Here is a 25756-nt window from a genome sequence, read left to right as displayed (position 1 = left end):
AAACTTGTATAGGGCTCCAGCAATCAGGGAAACAAAGGCAAGGGGGAGGCAGAGCACTGGGTGAGTGGAAACTCCAGGAAGGACCATAATTCCATTCTGACAGGTTGGGAATAAGGAGGAAGGATAATAAATTTTTATAAGAAGTTGGTCAAGCAGGAGTCAGGAATTCTGGGCCAGGAATAAACTATCTGGAGTTTTATGACTCTTTGGAGTACCAGAGTGGCCAGAGCTCTGCAGCCCTAATTATCTCAGTCCTAATGGCAAGGAAGGGGGGTTGCCACGCAGAAAACTGAGGCAGAACAATTCAGGGAAACTGAGGCATATTAAGAAAAAAAATGTCACTTTTTCTAATGTCATAAGTGATATGCTATTATTCTTGGCAATTCACTTTAAAAGGCTAATTTCTAATATGACCACCATTCCCATCTTTTTATAGATCAATGCAGTACGTGCAATAGTCCCCAATCGGAGTAACAATGAAATTATCTTAGTCTTGCAGCATTTTGATAACTGTGTGGACAAAACAGTACAAGCATTTATGGAAGGTAAGCCTACTTACATGGAAGGTAAGTGTACTATATAATTCAGAGCTTTAGACAGCCAATAAATATTTATTAATCTCCTCCTGATGAAGGTAGTGGCAGTGCAGAGAGTTGTGGAAATCCCCTTTTGGTCGGAAGCGCAGGTTCTTTGTGAAAGAATTCACAAACCCGAAGAGTTTTAGGTAACAAAAATAGAAGTTTATTGTTGGATGAGAAGTCAGCTTTGCTAAGAGACTGACTTCTTTAGTGGCATAGTCCTATTAGGGAAATGGAGGCTGGCACTAAGAAGAGAATGTCTTCTCAGCAGGCAGGATCCTGACAGCTATACCAAGGGACAAGACATAGTCCTGCTTTGGACATTCTTCAAGGAAATTAGTAAACAGAAACCTATCATATGAGCAGATCTTGGGGGGGGGGGGGGGAGTTGGCTGGGGCAGCCTGAGCTGATCAGACCAGGATCTCCCACATGAAATTGCTTTGAAGGCTTCCTCAGCCTGAATTTGAATATAGAGATCTAGTTTGCCCTAAAAACGGCCCCCTTAATTAATGCCACTTAACTTTCTGGAGAGAGATGCCTCCCAGGAGGGCCTGAGACTCAGGTTCACAATTTTAGTCATTTAATCTTTATAGATTTAATTTTACAGATTAGAGGGAACATAATTTTACACCCCCATCACTTCTGTATGCCCAACACTGTGCTAAATACTGGAGATACAAAAGTGAAAAAAGAAAAACAATCCCTAAACTCAAGGAGCTTGCATTCTTTAAGGGAAGAAGACCAAAAGGTGGGACTGGGGAAGAAGGTGCTTGGTGCACCAATCCAAGGAGTATAAATTGATGGGAAAGGAAAAGATGACTGACTGCTCTGGGAACTGTTTCAAAATGGAAGCTTTGGGAGGAGTTGTTTGCACTGCCTTCAATTAAAGGGAAAGGGGGGTATTAATGATACTAATAAGGAATGAGTTCCAAAGCTTATGCAGTTCCTTTAGATGAGGAATTTCTTTGAGAGCTTTTCCTAGGGGTATGGTGAAGCTAGTCTAAGGAGTGAAAATAGTCAGGTTTTTAAAAAACATTCATTCAGATATCTTGTATATCAGTTCATTTACCAAAACTCACCATAACAGACCATAATAACTTTCTTCATATAAATTATATCATTTTATTTCCATAAACTCCTTAAAATATTCTAAGAAGATTTATTTTTTTTTTATTTCTCAAAATATCCTTTACTGCTAATCAGTTAGAAAAAAAAAAAAAAAAAAAGCATTATGCCAGTAATGACATAGGTATTAAGATTAGGTTAAGTATTTTTCCCAAGTGTATAACTGTGAAAAAGTGATTCGTTATGTTGAAGGATGCAGCAATGGAGATCCCCACGCTGGTGTCACAAGTTTTGAAAAAAATTTGCAGTCTCCAAGCCAGGTTTGGCAGAAAATGGGTTTATTTTCACTGAGAAGTTTCAGTAAGCTAGTTCCTGATTAGGAAGTTAGCAAAGATTGGGATACAGAGTCATGATTTTATTTAGCTTTCTGTAACTTGGGACTAGGGAGTGATTGAGGGGCTAATTTCCAGGTCAGTAATGGGTGATGATTATGCCCCAGGCCAAGATCTCCAAATGAATTGAAGGTGAGGATTATTGTGGGTGTTTTCCCTGGGAACCAAGTAGGAGGATGGGGAAGGGTTTAGATTTAGGTAGGGATAATTTTTAGGAATTTCCCCAGGTTGGGTGGTCCACCCTCCACAAAGATCAGGGGGACAGAGTCCCCCCCCTGAATTTTACATCAATTACTCTTTCAATTTATGGGAACCACTTACAATTGGCCTTGACATCTTTGCATGATCTCTCTTTGGTCCTCTGTTCATGTGAAAAAGAGTGGAATTAAATTCTTCTTCAAACCCTCAAGGGAAACACTAGCAGAAACCAGTGAACAAGATTTTTTATCAAATCACATAATTTTGTTATTTTTTTTGGAAATTGTAACAATATATTAGAAAAGTTAGGACACTGTCAATTTTTCCTTTCCCATCTTCATTTATTTTTAACTAAAGTCAGCATTTAATTCATGTGCTGAGCTTGAGATGTGAAACTCTTTCCAAACTGATGTGATCGAAGCTATCTGGAAGCATAGGAGACAATATGTACTATAACAAAAACAAATAATCTTTGCCTTTTTCCATTTCTGAATACAGCTCCTCAATGGCTGTATTTGTGAAATGAGACTATATTAGGCTTTTTTTCTTTTTAAAAGAGTGTTCTGGAAAAGATTTTAAGGGGAGGTTGTCTGAATCATTTGAAGACATTATGCATCTTTAATGAGGAAAGGGAAGACTTAAGGAGGACCTAATAGCTGTCTTAAGTATTTGGAGGTGGAAGTTGGAAAAAGTCTAATTTAAATTTGATGTCAGGAAAAACTTTACTAACAATTAGAATTGCCCCAAAGTAGAATGGACTGCCTTGAAGATAGGGGGTTCTTCTTGGAGATCTTCATTCAGAGACAGGGTAATCTCTTGTCATGTCTTATACCAGAGATTCTTCATGTACAGGCTGGAGTGGATGGTTGCTGAGATTGCTTCTAGCTCTCAAATTCTATGATTCTGTCATAATAGACAGGCTACCCAAAAGGCAAACATGTTGAAACTTAACCTTTCCCATTGCAAGCTTTTAGAAATTCTTCACAACTACTGCAAGACATAGAGAAATTAGTTCCTGAATACTTATGGAGAGAAAAATGATGTTTTCCTCTTTCAGGCAATGCCAGTGAAGTACTAAAAGAATGGACAATAACAGGAAAGAAAAAGGTAACTTGAATGAAATTTAGTATTATGCTTTTGATCTTAATTGTCAAAAAAACAAGACTTACTAAGATATATTCTAGAACATTTTCTATTCACCTATTTTAAATAATGGATATTTTCTTGCTCAGAGAGATTCAGATAAGTCTAAAATGAGGTAGTAAATTCAAATGAATGCTATATAAAAGTTTAGGACAAGAAACAGATAGCTTTACTATGTTGCCTTTGCAGAAGAGATATTGGTTTTAGACCAAAAATGAAATTGTAGATCATGTCAGAGAAAGCAAAACTGCTCCAGAGAAAATGATCTGTCCAGTGGTTTTCAGAATCATTAGTGCCCTCAGTCAGTCATGTTTTTGTTTTTTTTTTAAAAAGATCAAACAACTGATTCTTCTCGCCCATTGTGTTGTGGACTCTGAACTTATAGAACCAGAACTCAAAACCTAAATTAATGTATAATAGTGCCCGGAGAAGGTTCTCAGCATTATACCTATTGGGTGTTCTCAAGGGATGCTCAGCATTTCAATATATGGAATAAAGGGGCAACTTTCAATTAAAAAACAAAAGTCTGTTTGGAAATTGGTCGGAATAGATGAAAGGATCATAAGCTTCTGATATGTTAATATCAATTCTAAAATGTTGATATTGGTAGTTCTTTTTGTAATTGGTTTGTTAAGCTTTTAATTAAACATTTGCTTTCATTGTCTAGATAATTGACATCCTTGTGTTCTTCCATATCATTCTGAAATTTTGGATGTTTTTGCATGTAGGTGGGCAGGATAATCTGGTTGCCCATTAATAACAGCAGGTCTATATTTGGGGGGAAATTTTTTTTAAGCATTTAACTATATGTTATTAACTATGTGTTATTAGGGATAGCAGTAGAAAAATGAAGTATCCCTACCTGCAGTGAGCTTACAGCCAAATTAACATTTTATTAATTTGCACCTTAAAGTAGAAAGACAAACTATTTCCTTTGGTTTTTCTGAGGTTTTATCTTGTGCCTGCTTCTATTTTCTGTATTCTCTTACTTAGTTTGTGACTTTATCAGCTTTGAGAGATTTAATTATTACTTTTATGCCAATGACTGCCACACCTATCTATCTAAACTTAATTTATTTCCAGGCAAGCATCATTAATTGACTACTGTCTCAAACTCAAGTCCAAAATAGAATTTATCTTTTCTTAAAACCCACTCTTATACCAAGTTTTCCTGGATTCTTATAATAGCTACACTGTCTCTAATCCATTCTACATACAACTATCAAAGTGCTTTTCCTATTGTGCACATTTGGCATATCACACTCTTGTTCAGTAAACTCCACTGGCTTTTCTGCTGCCTCTAAAATAAAATATAAACTTATTTATTCAGTTTGTAAGACCTTTCACTACCTGATCTTAGTCTACTTTTCTAGCTTTATTATAAACATAAACTCTTATTTCCCTTCCTGCATTTACAATTTAGTCAAACTGACATTCTCTCTATTCCTTATCTATTACACTCCATATCCCATCTCCATATCCTAGCACTAACTCTTCTGCATTGATCTCCCCCTTCACTACCACTTCTTAGAATCCTTTCTTTACTTAAAAATTATACTTGAGTCACCTTGTACATGAAGCCTTTCCCGCAGCTGTTTATGCCCCTATTCTCACAATGTATATCCTAATTATTTTATATGGATACTTTTTTCTACATATATATACACACATGTTATTTCCTCATTAGAATGTACGCTCATTAAGGACACAGCTTTTTAACTTTTTTTTCTTTATATACATAGTCTCTTCCAGCTTGGTATCCAGCACTTAATAAATGCTTACTGGTTGATTAAATTTATAAGCTAAAGGGTTTAGTAACTTAAACATTCTCTTTGAGTTGTGGGATAACTTTTCTTCTTCCCTCTCCCATCCTCCATCTTTAATAATTATTAAAGAACAAAAAGAAGAAAAGTAAACCAAAACCTGCAGCAGAAGCAATGAACAACCTACCAGACACAAATAAGCTAGCATCCACTCAAGATGAGCAGTCAATAGCTTCTTTGGATAAAGGTGGGATTAATGGTTACCATGTCAATGGTGCAGCTAATGATACAGAGTCTGTGGACTCTCTCAGTGAAGGCTTGGAGATACTTTCAATAGATGCCAGAGAATTGGAAGATTCTGAATCTGCCACACCAGATATGCCTGATAGAACAGGTGAGCTATTTGAAATTTTTGTTTTATTTTATTTTGTTTTTAAATGGAATTTTATTGAAAGATGTGGGCTGGTAGCTGAGAGAGTAGTTAAATTGAATTCAGTTGGTTAGCTTTGCAACTTCTTAACTAAGAGGTTTTTATGGGATATCTTAATAATGCAGGTACAGAAGAAAGTCAGTTTTTACTCATCTTCAGAATTATCTTTGTCTAACTTAAATGAGATAATTCTTACAAAGTACTTTGCAAAGTCCCTTACCTGTTCCCTTCCCTTCTCCTGCAGAAATCTCCTGGTTTCATAATACATATTGTTAACTTAGTTCTTTAGATGGTGCTGCTGAGTAATAAGAGTGGAGGTAGAGAGGGGAAAGTATTCTGTAAGCTATTGTATAAAAAACATAATCGAAATAAAATAGCTCTGAAAGCTGATTAAACTGATAATTCTGGGAAGGGAATGGGGAAAAAAGTTTTTATATATATATAAATATATGAACCTATAAAGGCATGCATGCATTTTCATCTGTGTTTAATATACATTGTAAAATATATAAATGAGTGTAACCCTGAGACAATATCATGTAATAGAACATGGAGTCAGAAGAATTGAATTTGAATTTAAGTTCTATACAAGTTATGGGACCATAACTAGTCAAATCATTTAAGTTCACTTTTCTGTGAAATAGATTGTTTCTGTTACCTCTACTTCACAGGGTTGTTTTGAGGTAGACATTTTGTCAACCTTAGAACATTTTATAAATGTGAGTTACTCCTAATTTTCTTTTTCATATGAACCACGCTTTTCTTTTTTTCATAAATCTCTTATTTTTCTTAACTAGGATTCAGATCTAGGGTTTGAATTGTTTAGTTTAAAAAATTTTTATTGACATATTACTTTTTATATAGCCCTCATTTCCAAATAGATTGATTGCCTCTCTCTTCTCCTACATAGAGTCATCCTACCTCTTTAAAGAAAAAAGTAGTGTGAATTTTCTAAACTCTTCTCAAGGGCTAAGCTGACACACTGTTGAGTTTCTAATTTTGTTATTTCCAGTTACATTTTTTTAGTTATTGTATATATTGTTGTCTTGATTTTGCTTACCTTATTTCTAATCTTCTCTGAATTATTTTTTTTTAATTTTATAATTATAAAAATTTTTTGACATGTATATATGCATGAGTAATTTTTTTATAACATTATCCCTTGTATTCATTTTTCCAAATTTTCCCTTCCCTCTACTCCCTCCCCTAGATGACAGGCAATCCCATACATTTCACATGTGTTACAGTATAACCTAGATACAATATATGTGTGTAAATCCAATTTTCTTGTTGCACATTAAATATTAGATTCTGAAGGTATAAGTAACCTGGTAGATAGACAGTAGTGCTAACAATTTACATTCACTTCCCAGTGTTCCTTCTCTGGATGTAGTTGTTTCTGTCCATCATTGATCAACTGGAAGTATCTTCTCTGAATTCTTAATTGAATAGTTTAATTTTTATCATTCTTTGTTAATCCACTTCCTCCTTCCCTCCTATCAGTGATGTGCAAATGTAATAAAAATATAAGAATTAAGTTTTATATGAGGATATTCAAGATGATGATTCTTTGTTAATCTTTATCAGCACATTGAAAAAAAACTTGAAGAAAATTATGCTTTAATTTACCCTATGTGATCATAAAAGATTCTTATTTTCCTTGGGTTTCCTTTTCTTTTTAAAAGCCAAATTTGGACTCATCTTCAATTGATGATTGTGATTTTGACTTTTCTGATTCAATGAAAACTTCCCCTTCTTTCCCAGATATCTTAAAAAAGTTGGAAGAAGGTGGTAATATATTGGCTCTTATTTATATTATTATCCCAGAACCAAGGGGATAAAATGATTAGAAATGAGGCACCACATTCACCTGCCTTTTTTTACCTTTAAGGGATCACTTATTAGGATGAATGGGGAAAGGAATACAGGAACAACTAATAACTGTTTCTATCTGAGCCTGCATGTGTTCTCTTTGATCAGTCATTTTGTTTACAGCCATTTGAGGGACATTATTTTTCTCATAACATTTTGGCCTTTCCTGTTTTTCCTTAGAACGATTTAGCTTAATTTTATCCCAACTTGATGTTGTAACTTTCTCCCTTTTCTTTGGCAGTTTCAATGCTGGAGAATGGTGTTTCTGATTTTGAGTCCAAGTCTCTGATCATGAATGCCACTCAAACTTCACAACAGTCTCTGAAACATGAGTCCAGGAATCCTACCAAATCTCTGTCTAGACCCATCCCAGGCACTCAATTTTCAGGCCTGGGTTCTCTCTCCACAGTAGAAGACGTTCCACTCTCCTCTACTAACAAAAAACTAGGTAAAGCAGAACCTTTCCTTGAGAAGGAGATAAAAACAGTACCTTGAACAAAAGACAGAAAATTACCTTTACTGATAGAATTTCAGTAATCTAAAAGAACAATAGTACTTGGCTCTCTTTTCTGTTCTTTAGTCAGTTACTACAAGAGCTGTTTTTTATACCTCCCTGTACACAGCTGGAATCTGACAGCAATTCAGATATGGTGCCTCACACAGTAGTCTTGTTAGGATGACAGTGATTCCTGGAGCACTCAGGCTCCAGTGCCATATTTTATATGCTAACATCAGCAGCTCCTTTTATTTGCCTAACTACAAAGATTTCTCCATTCATGTCATTTCCTTTTATGCTTTTCTTTTGCTTGACCTAATAGTAAAAAACTATAATATAATGTGATACCCAATTTTTAAAGAGATCTTTAAATCTCTTCAAAATCTAGGATTCTAGCTCTAAGATTCCAGCTTTATATAATATTTTCTGAGAAGCAAACATTTAGTAGTTATGGCTCTTTTAAATTTTTTGCCATAAGGATAAGCAGCCAATAATTTAATATGATAGTATAAATAAATGGCTGTTAGATATAGAAAACAAGTTACTGAAGAACTGAAAATGAGTATCTCAGAGGGTATTAGAAAGGTGAATACATGTGAATGGGCTATATAAAAGAAATAAGGAACTTTTAAGAAGAAGAATAGTATCATTTAAAAAAAAAAAAAAAGATAATCTGGCCACATAGTCAAAGTAAGAAGTACCTTGGTGGACAATCTGACTGTTCCACTAATATCCTAACAGTGTGAGGGGAAAGTAGGGAAAGGTTCCCCAGCTCATTAGGTGATCCTTTTAAGTAGCAGACTTATAGAAGACATTGACAAGAGTTACACAAGAAGGTAGACATGTGAAAGCATTACAATCTCTATAATTGAAGGAAGTATCTAAACTGATTAAGATGACTGAAACATTTGATTAATAACTGTGGTCACACATTTTGGTGCATGGTTGTCTGTATCATTGGTATTAAGCTCAAAATAAAACAAGGACCACCAAAATGAGGAAATGATTGTGGTATGAAAAAAAAAAGCACCAATAAAAGTTAAGGAAAAGAGAAAAAATTTTAATTTTTTTGAGAAGCAAATATTTAGTAGTGATGGCTCTTTTAAATTTTTTACCATAAGGATAAGCAGCCAATCATTTAATATGATAGTTAATTAAACAGCTGTTAGATATAGAAAACAAATTACTGAAGAACAGAAAATGAGTATCTCAAAGAGGGTTTTAGAAAGGTGAATAATACATGTGAATGGGCTATATAAAAGAAATAAGGAACTTTTAAGAAGAATAGTGTTATTAAACACACACATACATATAATGATACTAGCTGGCCTTATATTGACTTAGAAAACTACACATTCTATCTATTCATGTTTTGAAAATATTTTTGATGTGTTTGAAATTTGAAAATTTTGAAAAAAAATTTTTAAAGAAAACTACACATTAATATCATATATATATATATATATATATATATATTTATATTATTGTATTTTTGTTTTGTTAAATATTCCCCCATTACATCTTAATCTATTTCAGGCTATACTCCAGAATGTTGCAAGGTGACCTGTGTTTGATACCTCTGGTCTACTTCATTTAAGAAGCAGAGTATAAAAAAGACACTAGCAAAATTCAGATTATAAAACCTTCTTAAACCTTCTTTTAATTAAAAGTGTTTCCTTTTTCTTATCTGGCCTTTAACTTGGCCTAGCTAAATGAAGCTCAAAATCTTTCTCATCTTTATATAAATTTATATTAGGAATTTATTTCTTTTGATGGAGTTTCTCTTCATCTGTTGTAAATGCTGCAAATGAGAGATTCATAATATGCCTGATTTATTTTTTCCCAGACAAATTAGCATAGATTTCATAGGCATAAAGCCTTAAAATTTAAATAGGCATTAAAAGCAAAGTGAGAGTAGGACAAGGAAGAATTTAAATAGAAATAGAAAATCTATAGCAGTACACTACACTGTATTTCTATGGACACATGAACTTCATCATTAAATACACTAAAACTCTGCTGCTGGTGAACATAGGAAGAGGTAATGATTATTTTAAAATACCTCATATATATTTATTCCATTTACACACAAACCTAGAAAATTTATGTAAAGCTCTTCAGTATTAATAATAGCATTTGCTTGGTGAATTGTTCAATATAAATTTAATCATTTTGGGGTGATTAGAAAGATTATGGACATGTAAAGAATCTGTAGTTTGTTTTCATACTACAGATTAAAATAGCAGCAGTTCCTCAAAAAAGGAATTTGAGGGTGAAGTGGTAACTATTTGAGAAGCATTCTTAGTTCTGTGTGACTTGTCATGTTTAGGTTTCCAGCTTCAACTTTAAAGAGTCTTATGGACCTCTCACTATCATTTCTTGCTGCTTCTTTTCTTAGGTTCCAATATTGAAAAATCCGTGAAAGACCTACAGCGTTGTACAGTTTCTCTTGCCCGGTATCGGGTTGTGGTTAAAGAAGAAATGGATGCCTCCATTAAGAAAATGAAGCAAGCCTTTGCTGAGCTTCAGAGCTGGTAAAATTAAATCGTACCATAGAAATGATCACACATACCAATGATCTAAGTATACTTTGTCTATGGGTTCCTGTTATACTACCTCAGGAGGAATGCTATTTTAAGAATTAGAAATGGTCTAGAAGCCATCTGGGCCACTGTCTTAAGTTTGCACATCAGTTAGAAGGAATGTTAGGAAATGATTATAGAATAGGGCATAAGTTTTGTATGAGTCCTCTAAATCAGAAATTTGCAAAATTTTCTTATTTAAAAATTTTTCTCTTTTCCTTAACTTTTATTGGTGCCTTTTTTGTTTTTGTTTTTCATACCACAATCATTTCCTAATACATATACTATGTAAGTGAATATTTCACCTTGCAACAAACCATCATACAAACCAACTAATATCTGGCAATATATGCAAACACTGCACCTATACTCTGCTGTCACACCTCAAGCAATTTGCGTTTCATTATTTTTTTCTCCAGACCTAAGTATGATTATTTAGTCTGTATTTAGTTCTATTTAGTATTATTTTCATTTGCATTATTGTAACCATTTTTATTTTCTGGGTTCTACCATCAGGTGGTTCCACATCACTTCTGATAAGTCTTCCCATTTTAAAAAAAATTTTTTCAGGCCCATTGTTCCTTTTTGTTTGTTTCTTAAAAGTTTTTGTTCCTATCTTCTGGTTTGTTTTTGGTTTTTTTCCCCATCATCGTGATATCCCAATTATCTATCCTTCTCTCTCTCCTAGAGAGCTATTCTATTTAACAAATGACATTTTTAGGGGGGAAAAAGGCACAACTGTTAATTACATTTTTAAAAATCCAAAAATGTACACTAAGGGTTAATTTGAAGATATCTCCTATCTCCTCATTCAAGTCACGTTTGATGTTTATAATTTATTAAATTTACTTTTGATTCATATTTACATTGTAGCAGGAGTTTGATTCTGCTTACTTCACTCTACATCAATTCATATTGATTAATTATATCATTTCTTACAGCACACTAATATTCCATTACATTTATGTATCACAATTTGTTTAGTCATTCCCCAGTTGATGGTCATCTAATTTGTTCTCAGTTCTTAGCTATCACAAAATGTACTGTTTTAAGTATTTTGGATTATATGAGGACTGGAGTCTCTGATTCAGAGGCTATGGACATTTTAATCACTTTGTTTGCATAATTCCAGTTTCTTTCCAAAGTAATTGTATCATTCATTTCACAGCTCCACCAACATATTTTGTCATATTTACCAATTTTCAATGTGTTAAGGTAGAATCTCAAGGTTTTTAAATTTGCATTTCAGTTTTTAGTAGTGATTTGGAGAATTCTTTCATGTGGTTGTGAATACTTTGTAGTTCTTTTAAAAATTGCTTGTTTGTATCCTTTGACCACTTATCTGTTGGGAAATGGTTATTATTCTTATGTTTATTTATTAATTGTTGCTACATTTTGGATATTTCCATATAAGGAAAATTTGATGTGAAGATTTTTTCCCCCATTCAGCCACTTGCCTTGTTATTCTATATCCATTAATTTTGTCTGTGAAGAAGCGTTTCTTTGCTTTGCATTTTGTATGTGTGTGTATGTGAAAAAGCTTTTCATGATCTTTTGTATATGGTCTTGTTCTCTTCTAAAATTTTTAAATATGATCTTCTGTATTAAGGTGGCTTATCCTTAAAATATATTAAGAAATATAGTTCTTCTTACCTAATTTCTGCAAGATTGATTTCCAGTTTATGATATAAGGAATTTTTCCCTAGGTAACTTGTTTTTCACTTTGTCATACACTAGGTTATTGAGTTCTGATGTATCTAAATCTTTCTTTTCTAATGTCTCTTTTTATTCTTTAGCCAATATCCAGATAATTGTTGAATACTGCTGCTTTTTAATAAGGTTTAAGGTCTGGAAGTGTTCTTTCCTACTTTTTATCATTTCCCTTGACTTTCTAGATCTTTTTATTTTTCCAAATGAATGTTGTTATTGGTTATCAAGTTCTAGAAATAATTCTCTTGATGATTTATTTAGCATAACATTAAGAATATAAATTAATTTTGATGGTTTTGTCATTTTTATTACATTGACCCAGTCTAGTCATGAACATTGATTATTCCTTTAGCTATTTAAGTTGTTCTTTATTTCAGTAAGGAGTATTCTATAATTGAATCTATACCTTGACCCTCAAGATATTTTATACATTTTGTAATTATTTTGAATGGGATTTTCCTATTATTGCCACTTGAGGTTTTTTATCATATAAAAATGCTGTTGATTTTAGAGGATTTTGTTTTGGAGCCTGCAACTTTGCTGAAGCTATTAATTGTTTTATTAGTATCTTTGCTGATTCTCTAGGGTATTTCAAATAAACCATCATATCCTCAGCAAATAGGGATAGTTTTAAATCTTCTTTACATATCTTTATGCCTTTAATTCTTTCTCTTACCTTATGAATTAAGTTTAATTTTAAAATGTAGCATTATCTGTGTTTTACAGTATTTTTATTTATTTTGTTAAGTATGTCACAATTACATTTCATTCTGGTTTGAGCCTTACATGGGAATGTTGTGGGCCACATATGTTCCACAGGCCGTGTCATATGTTTGACAACTCTCTTCTAAAATCTGACTGATGCTTGTATTTAACTTATGCAAATGATGCTGGTTTTTGTACTAAGTTTAAATTGTTATATTCTAGGCATTTTCCACTCACATTTAGAAAACTTTATCTTGCATATATTTTATATGTACACTGCCCTATGGAATTTTTAATCTAAAAGAAGTAAAAGAAAAAAAATGAAAATAAAAGGGGGTTCCCTTTGATTAGGAAATACCTTAAAAATTGTGGCATATAATACTGAGCTATGAGAAATAGTATTCAGGATTAAGAGAAACACAGAAAGACTATTAATTGAAAGAGAATAAAATAAGTAGAATCAGGAAGATGATATTTATAATAGTTAAAACAATATAAATATAAAGAACAATAAAATAAATGGATACTATAAATTATAATGACCCAAGAAGAGATGGGAAAATGCATCTTGCTCCTTTCAATAGAGATCTGGGACATTGTGGATATAAAATATCCACATTGCACATATGTCAGGTGAACTTGATGGATCAGTTGGTTTTACTTTACTATTTTTATTTCTTTGTTACAAGGGAAAGGGTAGTGAAAGTGAGGGTGAATAAAAGGGCATATCTGAAAATTACTATGATTAACAACACTTTTTAAAAATAACTTGGTTAAAAAATGAAGACACTTTTTGAAGAAAAGCATATATTCACACTCAAGGAATCTAATTTTCCCTAAAACAGACAAAGGAAGTAAAGCATGACTTTTTTTTTTTTCACTGCCATAGTATCCTGTGCATTTTAAAGCCTTAGGGGTGGATTGCAGATTCCTGTTACTTGAAAATTGTCTCTAAGCTACTAGAAAAATATGCCAATGTTACTGTTTCTTCTGAGGCACAAATATGTATCATCTGGTTTCTTTGCATTAGCCAAGCTGATATAATCAGTTTAGTTTCCATCTCTAATGTCTTCTCTGCCCTTAAAAAAAAAAAAATACAATACTCAAAAGAAAATATATTCCAAGTATTTGAAAGCTTTTCTGTTTAAAGTTTGGTTTTGGTTTTTTCCCCCTTTCAGAGTAATTGCCCTTTGGTTAGAGTTATCACATTAGACTCCAGCATTGTTTTTGGAAAGGTTTGCATTGAAAAGTCTGTAGGATGCATGATTATATGATTCAGTTCAACTAAAAACCTTTATGAATCAGGAAATAAGCAGTGAGTTCCTACTCTACAACTAATTTGGAGCCAAGATGGGAACCTCCTTCATGGTTTTCCTGTTAGGGAACTTTGTATTTAGAGTTGATTAACAGGTATAACATACTGGGTCAATTTAACTTGAGAAAAGATATTAATTGCCCTTTTCTGCCAGTGCATAACTCTTTTGTATGGTTGAAGAGATTATTAAGTTGTCTTACTTCGTTATCCTTTGCCCTTCCTGTTTTAGGACATAATTGAGGGGTGATTGAACTCCTTTTGGCATCACCCCCATATCAAGTGAATATCATTTAGGAAGCTATCTTTACATGGTTTTTCTGAAAAAGAACCAGTGGATTCCAGGACTCATTTACAGAAGTCCCTCTCCTCTGAGAAGACATTGGGAAAATTGCAACATACTGATTTTTCCTTAATGTCATATAAAAATTGATTTGTACCTTGTATGAGAGGAACTTATAGAGCCTTTCACTTATTGAAACATTGAATCCACTAGAAAAAGCAATCACGTTCAGATTCAAGTGAACATTTTTGGTTAATTAAATCTGTCTGGGTTCTCTTTGAGCCATCAACTAAGTATAAAACTAATATATTATAGAACATGAGGCTGGAACAAATATATTACTTTGGAATATGTCATGTTAATATTTCAGTGGAAAATGCCAGGATATACCTCTTTAGTTCTTTTTAAATAAAATGTGTAATTATTATTTTCCAATATCAAAAATAGGTATTGGAGAAGAGAGGATTTTGAGGAAAGGGTGGAGAAATGAGACTACACAGATAAATCCATAAAATCACTCTAACTTATAGTCAGAAGTTATAAGTTCAGATTTCTAAGTTATATTCCTAATTGCATCATGGACTTTCCATTGATCTTGGAAAAGCTATTCCATTTCTCAGAATTTCTTCTAGTTTCTTCTGTTAAAAGTAGCTTGCTAATAGCCTTCCAAGATATTTTTGAACCCCCATCAAAAGGCCCAAAGATTTGAGTTTTTCTTCCTGCCTTGTGGACCAAAGTGTTTTGTTTTTTTTAAAATAGCTATAAATCATAAAAATGAGGAAGTGGTTATATATAACTGATATATTATATGTATTATCAAGAAATAACATAAACATGAAGTATCGTATAACCTTCTTTAACATCATTTATTTAATAAGTCCTTCCAAACTGGTCAGAGTATCTTATTTTCTAATCTGATCTTTTATGAAGGAAAATTGAAGAGAAGAAAAAGACTAACATTTATTCTATTATATACTATAAAATAGTATTTGTAAGTGAATGTTGACTGAATTTAATTTGCTAATAAATATGAATGAAACAGACTAAATTTAGTTAGATAAAATGACTTATTCATAAAATAACTAATACTTCTAAAAGATTTAAAGTGTTTTCTCATATATGTAGTTTCATTTCATCTTTAAAATAACCCTGGTAGATTAACAAGGCTGGTGACTTGCTGTAGATACATGGCTAGTGTCAGAATTGGAACTCAAAACAAAATCCTGAAGAAATTGTGGTGTATGTCTGTCATGGAATATTGTTCTACAGGAAGTGATAAGCAGTATACACTTGGGGAAAAAAAATCTGGAAAGTCTTCCATAAACTCAAGCAAAGTGAAATGTATTGTATACAAAGTAATAGCAATGTTCAGGGATGACCAGTTATAAATGACTTTGCTATTTTCAGCAGTATCATGATCTACAACTACTCTGAGGGACTTATGATAAAAAATCCTATCCATATCCAGAAAAGAAACTTATTGTGTCTAAATACAGATTGAAACTATACTCTCTTTTTTTTTTTAACTTTATTTTTCTTGAGGGTTTTTTAAAATTAGGGTAGGAGATCTGTGTTTTCATAATTTTTATGAAAACATATTGCATGACTTTACATGCAGATGAGGAGATAAGGGAAAGAATCTGGAACTCAAAAGTTTAAAAAAGAAACAAAAAATGTTTTAAATGTAACTAGGGAAAGTATTAAATAAGATTTATAAGTAAAAGAAAAATCCATAACCTCTAATACTTAGTTATTTCTTTCATACAATAGCAACTGTAAATGTTAAGCTCAAATAAGTTTTGAGGAAATCTTACAATAAAAACATGATATTTTGAGTACAATAGAGTTTCTCAGGGAAAATTTCTTGGAAGCACTGAATATTTAGATGAACTTCAAAAGAATTATAAAATTAGAAGTAGGGTCCTACCTAGGATAGAGGATAGAGATTCCAAATTAGGAATATCATGTGTACTGTGGCAGAAGAGGGTAATGAAATTAATCTTTCTGGACAGAAGCTCTGTGTGGGAAAGTAGAGAAAGGGAAGGTTAGACATGATGGATCAGGAGCATTTGATGGAAAGTTTGTAGACCAAACCCATCAAGGTCATAGTCTTGAAGATTGCTTCCAGTTTCAAATCTATAATCCTATGTTTTTGTTTTTGTTTTTAAACTTCATCAGCTACCTACTTTGTATGTACATACATACATTTATACTGGACTTGAAATGTATACTGATCTCAGGAAATTACTTAATAAACTTTATTAGATAGATGAATGTATTGGAACTAGAATTATACTGAGCATATCAATTGCCTTCTTTCCTGGCTTACCTTTTTATATCTTTTTTGTCTCTACTCACCATTTTTCCTTTCCACACACTCTTTTTCTTTTATGAAACTTTATATTTTGGGATTATAACTCTTGCATATATATAATTCATAAATTGAAATATTGACAATCCTAACACTGAAAATCCTAATTTCAAATGTAAGTGTGGTTAGCTACTTGTTATAAGGTCTTCACATTTAAAAACAGCCTTTTATCTTCCCCATCTAGGAAATGGAAAAATATAGTTCTATAAAATGGATGACCCTTGATAGCTATACTTTCCTAGGTATATTAGGGAAAATGTAGCTATTGTATATTCTCTTGGTAGAACCATTCTAGAATTTCTTAAGTCTATGATTCATATGCCTATGAGATGGACTTTCATTATCTTTTCCTCTGTTTTCCTCCCTACTTCCTACGTTCTTATTTATGTAGATGGCTATACTATCCTTCCTCAGATTTGAAATCTTGGATTTATCCTCAATTCCTTATTCTCACCCACCAGTATATAACCTGTTTACTTCTTTCTATGTGCTCCCTTCTGTTTTCTGACATTGTTGCCACTCTAGTGTAAGCTTTCTTTGCCTCATACCTGGACTACTGCAATAATCTGTTTGTGGAGCTTAAAGTGGGATCTTTTTCATGGGTATCTTAAAATACTGAAAAGCAATGTAAGAGATACTCTCTTGTTTTCTCTGTCTCTGGCTCTCATTCTCACTTTTCATAGAAAGAAAGTAAAGATATTTTTTCCCCTAAAAATAAAGAAAAAAAAAGTTTATCTACATACTCAGTTCTTCCAAGAAACTTAATCCCTGATTCTACCATACTCAGATTTTTTTTTTTTTTTAAATTATCGGACTCCTTCAAACTGCCTCAAGTCTCTCCCTATGCCAGTCTGTCCTCCACTCAGCCAACAAAGTGATTTTCCTGAATTGGGTCCAGCTATGTCATCCTCATTCTAACCTTCAGTGGCTCCCTGTCACCTCCAGGATCAAATATAAAATGCTATGTTTGGCATTCAAAACTCTTCATAAACTAGCTGCCTACTATCTTTCCAGTCTTCTTAACACCTTACATCTGGGTACTTAATTTTCAATTCAGTGACACTGGCCTTCTTTTTGATCCACAAATAAGACACTCCTTCTCTAAGTTCCACACATTTTCTCTAGCTGTCTCCCATATCTGCAATATTTTCTCCCTCTTCCCCTTCAACTACTGACCTCTCTTTCTTTTTGTACCAACTAAAATTCATCTTTTACAGGAAGCCTTTCCTAACCCCTCCTAATTCTAGTGCCTTCCTTCTGTTAATTATTTCTTATTCTGTATGTAGCTTGCTTTGTGTATATTTGTTTTCATATTTTCTTCTCCATATGTTGTAAGCTCCTTAAAGGCAGGATCTGTCTTTTGCTTTTGTATGTTCTTGTTAGTTTGAACATGGAGGAAAAATTACTACAAAGGAAAAAATGATGTCTTCTTCATTTTTCATCATATTCTCCTTAGATTTCTAGCTTGATTGACTAATGAAAATTAATCTTAAATAGGTTTTAGTTTTACAGCAAATATAATCAGATGCAAATGTTTTTGAAGAATTGTCATTAAATGGATTCAAGTTATCATTCCCTGAAATAATTGGCTGTGAGATTGCCAGTGTTGTTTCCATTATTACATTGTTTTCTAGAGCAAGACCCTTGAACTAATGGGAGTTAATTATCTTTATCATTGCAGCATTAGTGAAGTTGAAATTAGAAAACTATTAATTATATATATTTTTTAAAAGGTTCTATTCTTCAACTGATGGACAAACAGTTGACTGTAGTGGCAACAATTATGAACATATAAGTCACAGAAAAAACTTTTAAAAAGTTGAATAAATATTAAGATGTTAAAAATAAGGAGGGAAGAAAAACCAATTATTTAATCAAGCAGACCTTTATCAAGTGGTTATTATGTGTTAATCATTAAGCTTGTCACTGAGGATAAAAAAGACTATAATGGAAAATCTCTGCCCTCAACAAACATAGGTTTGTGGTCATGAAAGCCAGTTTAGCTAGACTGTAATGTACATGAAAAAGAAGCATGTGAATAAAATTGGAACTAAATTTTAAACGACTTTGAAAGTCAAACAGAGGCATATTGATCTTTAAGACCATTGGACATTGAGTAGGGAATGACATGATTAGAAAAATATGTTTTATTTATAAAGATCTCTTTCACAGATATGTGAAAGTATGATGGAGTAAGGCACTAAAAAAGAACTGCTATAAATATTTTTGTACTCCTTTCTTTATTAAAGATATCATGTGGTATTCTGTAACTTAGCTTTTTTCATAGAAGAGATGACATTAAACTGAAAAGCTTATTTGTTTCCTGAAGTTCTCTAATAAATATTTTACATGTTTCATCTGAGAGGCAAAACTTGTCTTCTGATAGAAATAGTGTCTGCATCTTAAGGTGATACAGCAACAGGAATAGAAGTATCAGATGGGTATTTGTCTACTAAAGTGATATATTCCAGTTATATCTCCTGGATTATATATGACAAGGTTTTTTTATAATTAATTCTTTAGTGGAACAGATTGATTTTGAAAGTTCTTACATGATTTTGTAAAGTATTTTTGTCCTTAAAGTAATTAACTATTCTTTTTCTCCAGTTTGGATTAAGAGTAGAAAATTACATGTGCACCATGACAGAGGTTTTTGATTTGTTTGTTTTTTATTTGGGGGAAGAGAGATGATATATGGCATATATTTATTAATGATCATATCTTCTCTACAAAAAAAAGAAAGATTTATTACCCCCTTTGATGACCAGGACTATGTCTTAATCTCTTTTCTACTACTCATACTGGTTAAAGTACTTTAATATAAGCTCATTCAGTTTTTGCCATGTTAAAAAAAAAAAAACTTCAAATGTGGCCCTAGAAAACAGACCTAATCTGTTTTCTGAGGCCAACCTAGTTAAATATGGCTGACCATAAGATAATAAATTTGGTGCTAAAAGAGAGTGGAGTCCCTTTTATTTTACAGATAAGAAAATTGAGGTTCAGAGTTGTAAGCAACTAGCACATGGTTGTAGTTAATAAGTGCTTCTGGCAGGATAAGAATCCATACCTCAAAGCAAGCCTTTTATTCAGTAATAAATTTCTTTGACATACAGCCCATGAAATAAAGAAATATAAAAAATGGACCTCGGTTGTGTTTTCTTCCTCTTCTGCCATCTTACAGTATCAGATTGACAGAAGAGGGGGGCAAAATGTTCTAAGAATCACAGTTTTTAGATAATATATATATTTTATATTAAATAAATACATATGACTTGGCATATTGTTAGTAATATAATAAATACTAATATAAATATATAATTAAGATAATAAATATTAAATTAGATCCTTGTCTTAGTGACCAGTGAATAAACATACTGCTAAAAGGATTTGAATCATATGAGTCTTAAAGTTTGTCACTAAAAAAGCAATCAGTAAGAAGAAAGAACTTGGTCTCTACTGGGTCTGTATTCCAAAGAGGTCATAAAAAAGGGAAAAGGATTCAAATGTGCCTAAATGTTGTAGCAGCCCTTTTTGTAGTGGCAAGGAACTAGAAACTGAGTGGATGTCCATCAACTGGAGAATAGTTGAATAAGTTATGGTATATGAATATAATGGAATATTATTGTTCTGTAAGAAACGATCAGCAGAATGATTTCAGAGAGGCTTAGACAGACTTACATGAACTGATGCTAAATAAAGTAAGTAGAACCAAAAGAACTTTATACACAGCAATAAGATTACACAGTGATCAATTCTGATGAATGTGGTTCTTTTCAACAGTGAAGTGATTTAGGCCAGTTCCATTAGGTTTGTGATGGAGAGAGCCATCTGAACCCAGAAAGAGGACTGTAGGGACTGAATGTGGATCACAAGATAATATTTTAACCTTTTTTGTTGTTGTTTGCTTGCTTTTTTGTTTTCTTTCTCATTTTTTCCTTTTTGATCTGATTATTCTTGTGCTGCATGATAATTGTGAAAACGCATGTATTGTACTTGCCTAGGGGAGGGCAGTGGGAGAAAAGAAGGAGGAATAAATTTGGAACACAAAGTTTGTCATGGTTAAATGTTGAAAACCATGCATATATTTTGAAAATAAAAAGCAAAAAAAAGAAAGAAAGAGAAAAGAAAAGAAATGATGTGGAAAAAGACAAGACAATATAGGAAATGTTTAAGTACCTGTTTGTAAGTAGTCTGGTTTAAAGCATTAGTCCCAGGGCTGAATGAGACTATCGTCTCCAAGAATCCAGCAACCAATGTGAGTTCTCAGTGACATATACATACACATGGCTCAACTATAGGGGTGACTGAGGCAGGGCAGAGTCAGAGTGCTGAGAGGGGGATCAGGACTATCAATCTGGTTCTGACAGGGTAGTGGGGAGGCACCTGACAGTCTGATAAGATGAGATTATAGAATGGGGAGAGGCACACTGGACATTCTGATGATGTCTAAAATGCAAGGTCTTTCTCCTCTTTTTTTTTTTTTTAATAGCTTTTTATTTATAAGATATATGCATGGGTAATTTTATAGCATTGACAATTGCCAAACCTTTTATTTCAATTTTTCCCCTCCTTCCCCCCATCTCCTCCCCTCCTTCTCCCCATCTCCAGGTTGACCAATACATGTTAAATATGTTAAAATGTAAATTAAATACAATATATGTATAAATGTCCAAACAGTTATTTTGCTGTACAAAAAGAATCGGACTTTGAAATAGTGTACAATTAGCTTGTGAAGGAAATAAAAAATGTAGGCGGACAAAAATAGAGGGATTGGGAATTCTATGTAGTGGTTCATAGTCATCTCCCAGAGCTCTTTCCCTGGGTGTAGTTGGTTCAGTTCATTACTTGCTCTATTGGAACTGATTTGGTTCATCTCATTGTTGAAGAGGGTCACGTCCATCAGAATTGATCATCATATAGTGTTCTTGTTGAAGTATATAATGATCTCTTGGTCCTGCTCATTTCACTCAGCATCAGTTCATGTGAGTCTCTCCAGGCCTTTCTGAATTATCCTGCTGGTCATTTCTTACAGAACAATAATATTCCATAATATTCATATACCACAATTTATTCAGCCAATCTCCAATTGATGGGCATCCACTCAGTTTCCAGTTTCTGGCCACTACAAAGAGGGCTGCCACAAACATTCTTGTACATACAGGTCCGCTTACCCTTCTTTAAGATCACTTTGGGATACAAACCCAGTAGTAGTACTGCTGGGTCAAAGGGTATGCACAATTTGATAACTTTTTGAGCATAGTTCCAAATTATTCTCCAGAATGGCTGTATATATTCACAACTCCACCAACAATGTATCAGTATCCCTGTTTTCCCATATCCCCTCCAACATTGCTCATTATCTTTCCCTGTCATTTTAGCTAATCTGACAGGTGTGTAGTAGTATCTCAGTTGTCTTAAATTTGCATTTCTCTGATTAATAATGACTTGGAGCATCTTTTCATATGGCTAGAAATTTCAGTTTCTTTGAGAATTGTTTGTTCATATCCTTTGACTATTTATCAATTGGAGAATGACTTGATTTCTTATAAATTAGAGTCAATTCTCTATATATTTTGGAAATGAGGCCTTCATCAGAACCTTTGAAGGTCTTTCTCCTTATCTGGATCATGTGATTAGGAGGGAGGAGTGGTGGTGTAGGAGGATTGAACAATTAGGAACTGAGACAGAATTCAAGGAAACTGAGGCAGGACAGTTAGGGAAATTGAGTTAGAACAATAAAAGGGGACTGTGGCACAACATTCCACACACTCTTCTGAATATTCAAATCATTGAATTACCTTCTAGAAACCTGGAAGGCCTTAGCGCCATAATTTTGACCAACCCTATGTGAATCAAATAAACCAAAATAAAACTAGAAAAATGCAAGGACTTATAGCAAAGACAATCTCCCTGATAACCCCAGAGTTAATCAGCAATAGAAAGACTCCCTTTTACAATCAGGTCAGGTCCTCTGCAGTTCCAGAACATCTCAGCCAGAGAATCCAGTTTGAGATAGACAGTTCACTGTGAGTTAGGTGGTCTGCAGTCATTTGTACATTAAACTTAGCCTCTGCTTATAGAGCAGCAGGGCTCAAGACAGTTGTGCTACCCATTCAGAGGGGCAACCTGCTCCAGGAGAGAAGGGTGAGGCTTGGAGTAGCTCCACCTGTCCCCACCCAGAGGAATAGACAGGGCTGCAGAAAGGATCCAGATTTTTGAGCAGAGTGTCAGAGTAAGCAATTAGATCAAAGCAAGCAACCCCAAACTTTGAGGCCTGATATCAAACTACAAGGTCCTTTTGAGAATGCTGAAATACTAATTAAGGAACTAGGGTTACAGGAATGGAGGAACAGATCAGAGAGACTGCCAGTCCCAAGACAGGTATCCGAGTTCTAGTTGTTTCTTAAAAATAATCCCCAAAACTGAGTCTGCCAGGGTAATTTTTTTTTTTGGGGGGGGAGGCTGGGGTTAAGTGACTTGCCCAGGGTCACACAGCTAGGAAGTGTTAAGTGTCTGAGACTAGATTTGAACTCGGGTCCTCCTGAATTTAGGGCTGGTGCTCTATCCACTGTGCCACCTAGCTGCCCCGTGCCAGGGTAATTCTAATAGAATAAAGGGTTTCAAAGTTAAAACATAACCAGCAAATCATAGTCCAATAATTAAGCAAGGGGTAAAAAATGAAAAGAACTGTTTAAAGGATTTCCGATTCAATTTGAATTAGTGAGATAGGGGTTGGGGCAGAAGTGCCTAAAGCAAAGTGAATAGGAACAAGGGGTTCCCATTCTTTCACATATTTTGAGAAAAATACAACAGTTTCTCCAATTTACTATGTCTTCCTCCCATTTTTTTCTCACAGAAAAGAATTATCAAATAACCGTCCCACATATCCCAAGAGTGAATCAAAATTCCTATACAAAACAGACTAGTGCAGTAGGGTTTCCTAAAAATCCCTTAAACATAACAGCAATAGTTATACAATTTTAACAATTTCCATCCCAAATCTTAAACATACATTAATAGATAACCCAGTCAAGATTTAATAGTCATTCATCAACCATTCCCAAATTCCCATCAGTCCATCAGGGCAGGGGGTGAAGCCTCATTCAAAACTGCTTTGTGCTGATAAGGGGCGGAGATATTCATTCAGTCCAAGCTGCTTCAGGCTGAGAATGGGAGATGTGAGAAGATGCTCAGTCCAGAGAGGGGCATGGATGTGGTATGGCGTGCTGACAATGAAAGCTGATCTAGGTTCCAGAAGCAAGTCGATATTTGTAATTTGACCAAAATCTAGAACAAATCTAACAAATAAAGGTTAGAACAATCTGAGAGAGAGATTGGTCCACAAGGATTACTACAAGATATGGGGAGGCCAAAATAGATTGGCCAACAGCTTTGCCCTCTCATTATATAGAAATTTAAAAAAAAAAAAAAAAAACTTGAATACCCAGACACAATATCTAGTAACAGAAATATGACCAGGCTAAATACTTATTTGCCCAAGTATATAGGATATAATGATTACATATAACCGGATTGGAAACAGCAAGGTATGACATAATTGAATTGCATTAACAGTTTCTATTGACCATTGCTTTGATTATAGAAGTCAGTCACAGAAGGAAAAAATGCAGGGATATGACTATAACGTAACATAAGCAGTTAAAATTCAACCTTCAGCACATCAGAGGGTAGAGCTTTAAAACTCCCAAATAGCATTACCTCCAATAACAAGTCCCATTAACCAAAGTTTCAGATGAATCCCAACTAGGAATTTACTATAACCTTATATTGATAACAGTAAGAACTTTGTCCCAGTAAGTTCACAACTTATATCTTTTATATCTAAGCAGATGTTTCATAAGTGAATATTATACATACAAACCAGTTTGCTTTAAAATGCCCAATACATAGACAAGTATCCTAAATTACATATTGTCCATAACACAAACATTTTCAAAAGGACAAAGAAAAACTATTAATAATTTTCAGAGGCCTTTTAAATGACCTCAGGATGACCCAGTACAATCAATTAAAACTTAGATAGAATATCCTACACAGAATATCCTAATACCACATAAAAGAATCCAAGAAGTTCTTTAAAATATTAAACTTTTAGAAATAACCCTACCAAATTATAGATCACATTTATGACCATATTCCTTAACCAAGGAAGCCATTATGTATCAAAAGAAACAAATATTCAGTCAATTAACTTAAATCACAGTTTGCTCCTTTCATCGGAGAACCAGGAAGTTGCAACCTGAGAAAAAAACAACTGGAATACACACTTGGGGGGGAGGGGAATTCCAAATGGCTGCCCTTTCCCCCACTCTACTTCCAAAGAGGCAGGGGGAAAGTCAAGCTAGACTGCACCCTGGACAAAAGATTCCTTCCTGTTTCCCATTCAATTTTCCCTACACAGAAGTACTTCCATTAAAAACTTTCCTCTTTCCTTCTTGATACATACTTTAAGCAATTTCCAACAACCTTTCTAACTAAATGCTCCATTGCTAAAGTAGTAGAAAACAGTGGGGGTGGTGTGTGTTGAGTTTTTCCTCCCTCCCCCACCTCTTCTTTTCTCCTCTCAAATACCTTCCCAATACTTTCTCTTACTCCCTAAAATCATCCAAACCTTTAATTGCTCCTACAAATCAATCCTTCATAAATCACCAGCATTTTCCTCTCCTTTTCCCTTCAAAACTTCACAACAAAAGATTCACAATATAGTGAATAGCTAAATGACTTCTAAAACCCCTTTGTCCAGCAAAGCTGTATTTAAAGTATAATTTATAATGTTAACTAATTACCGGATGTTTCAGAAGGTAACATACTTTACCTTATTAGAGGCATATGAC

General features: G+C 33.6%; 1 protein-coding gene across 2 annotated transcripts in view; it reads left to right on the top strand.

The window, feature by feature from the left end:
- Positions 1-25756, top strand: part of SPATS2 (spermatogenesis associated serine rich 2) — a 171539-nt gene that overhangs the window by 119991 nt on the left and 25792 nt on the right. Inside the window, exons 4-8 of one of the 2 annotated variants that reach the window (XM_074270470.1) lie at positions 437-545; positions 3292-3341; positions 5273-5534; positions 7684-7890; positions 10337-10472. In XM_074270470.1, the coding sequence (XP_074126571.1) occupies positions 437-545; positions 3292-3341; positions 5273-5534; positions 7684-7890; positions 10337-10472 (764 nt within the window). The remainder of the gene's footprint in view (positions 1-436; positions 546-3291; positions 3342-5272; positions 5535-7683; positions 7891-10336; positions 10473-25756) is intronic. The other variant, XM_074270471.1, reaches the window with a different exon arrangement.

Source organism: Sminthopsis crassicaudata, chromosome 5, assembly GCF_048593235.1.
Source record: "Sminthopsis crassicaudata isolate SCR6 chromosome 5, ASM4859323v1, whole genome shotgun sequence".
In the NCBI taxonomy this organism is placed as follows: domain Eukaryota; kingdom Metazoa; phylum Chordata; class Mammalia; order Dasyuromorphia; family Dasyuridae; genus Sminthopsis; species Sminthopsis crassicaudata.
The sequence above is the reverse complement of the archived record's forward strand: the minus strand, read 5'-3'. Positions and strand labels throughout refer to the sequence as shown.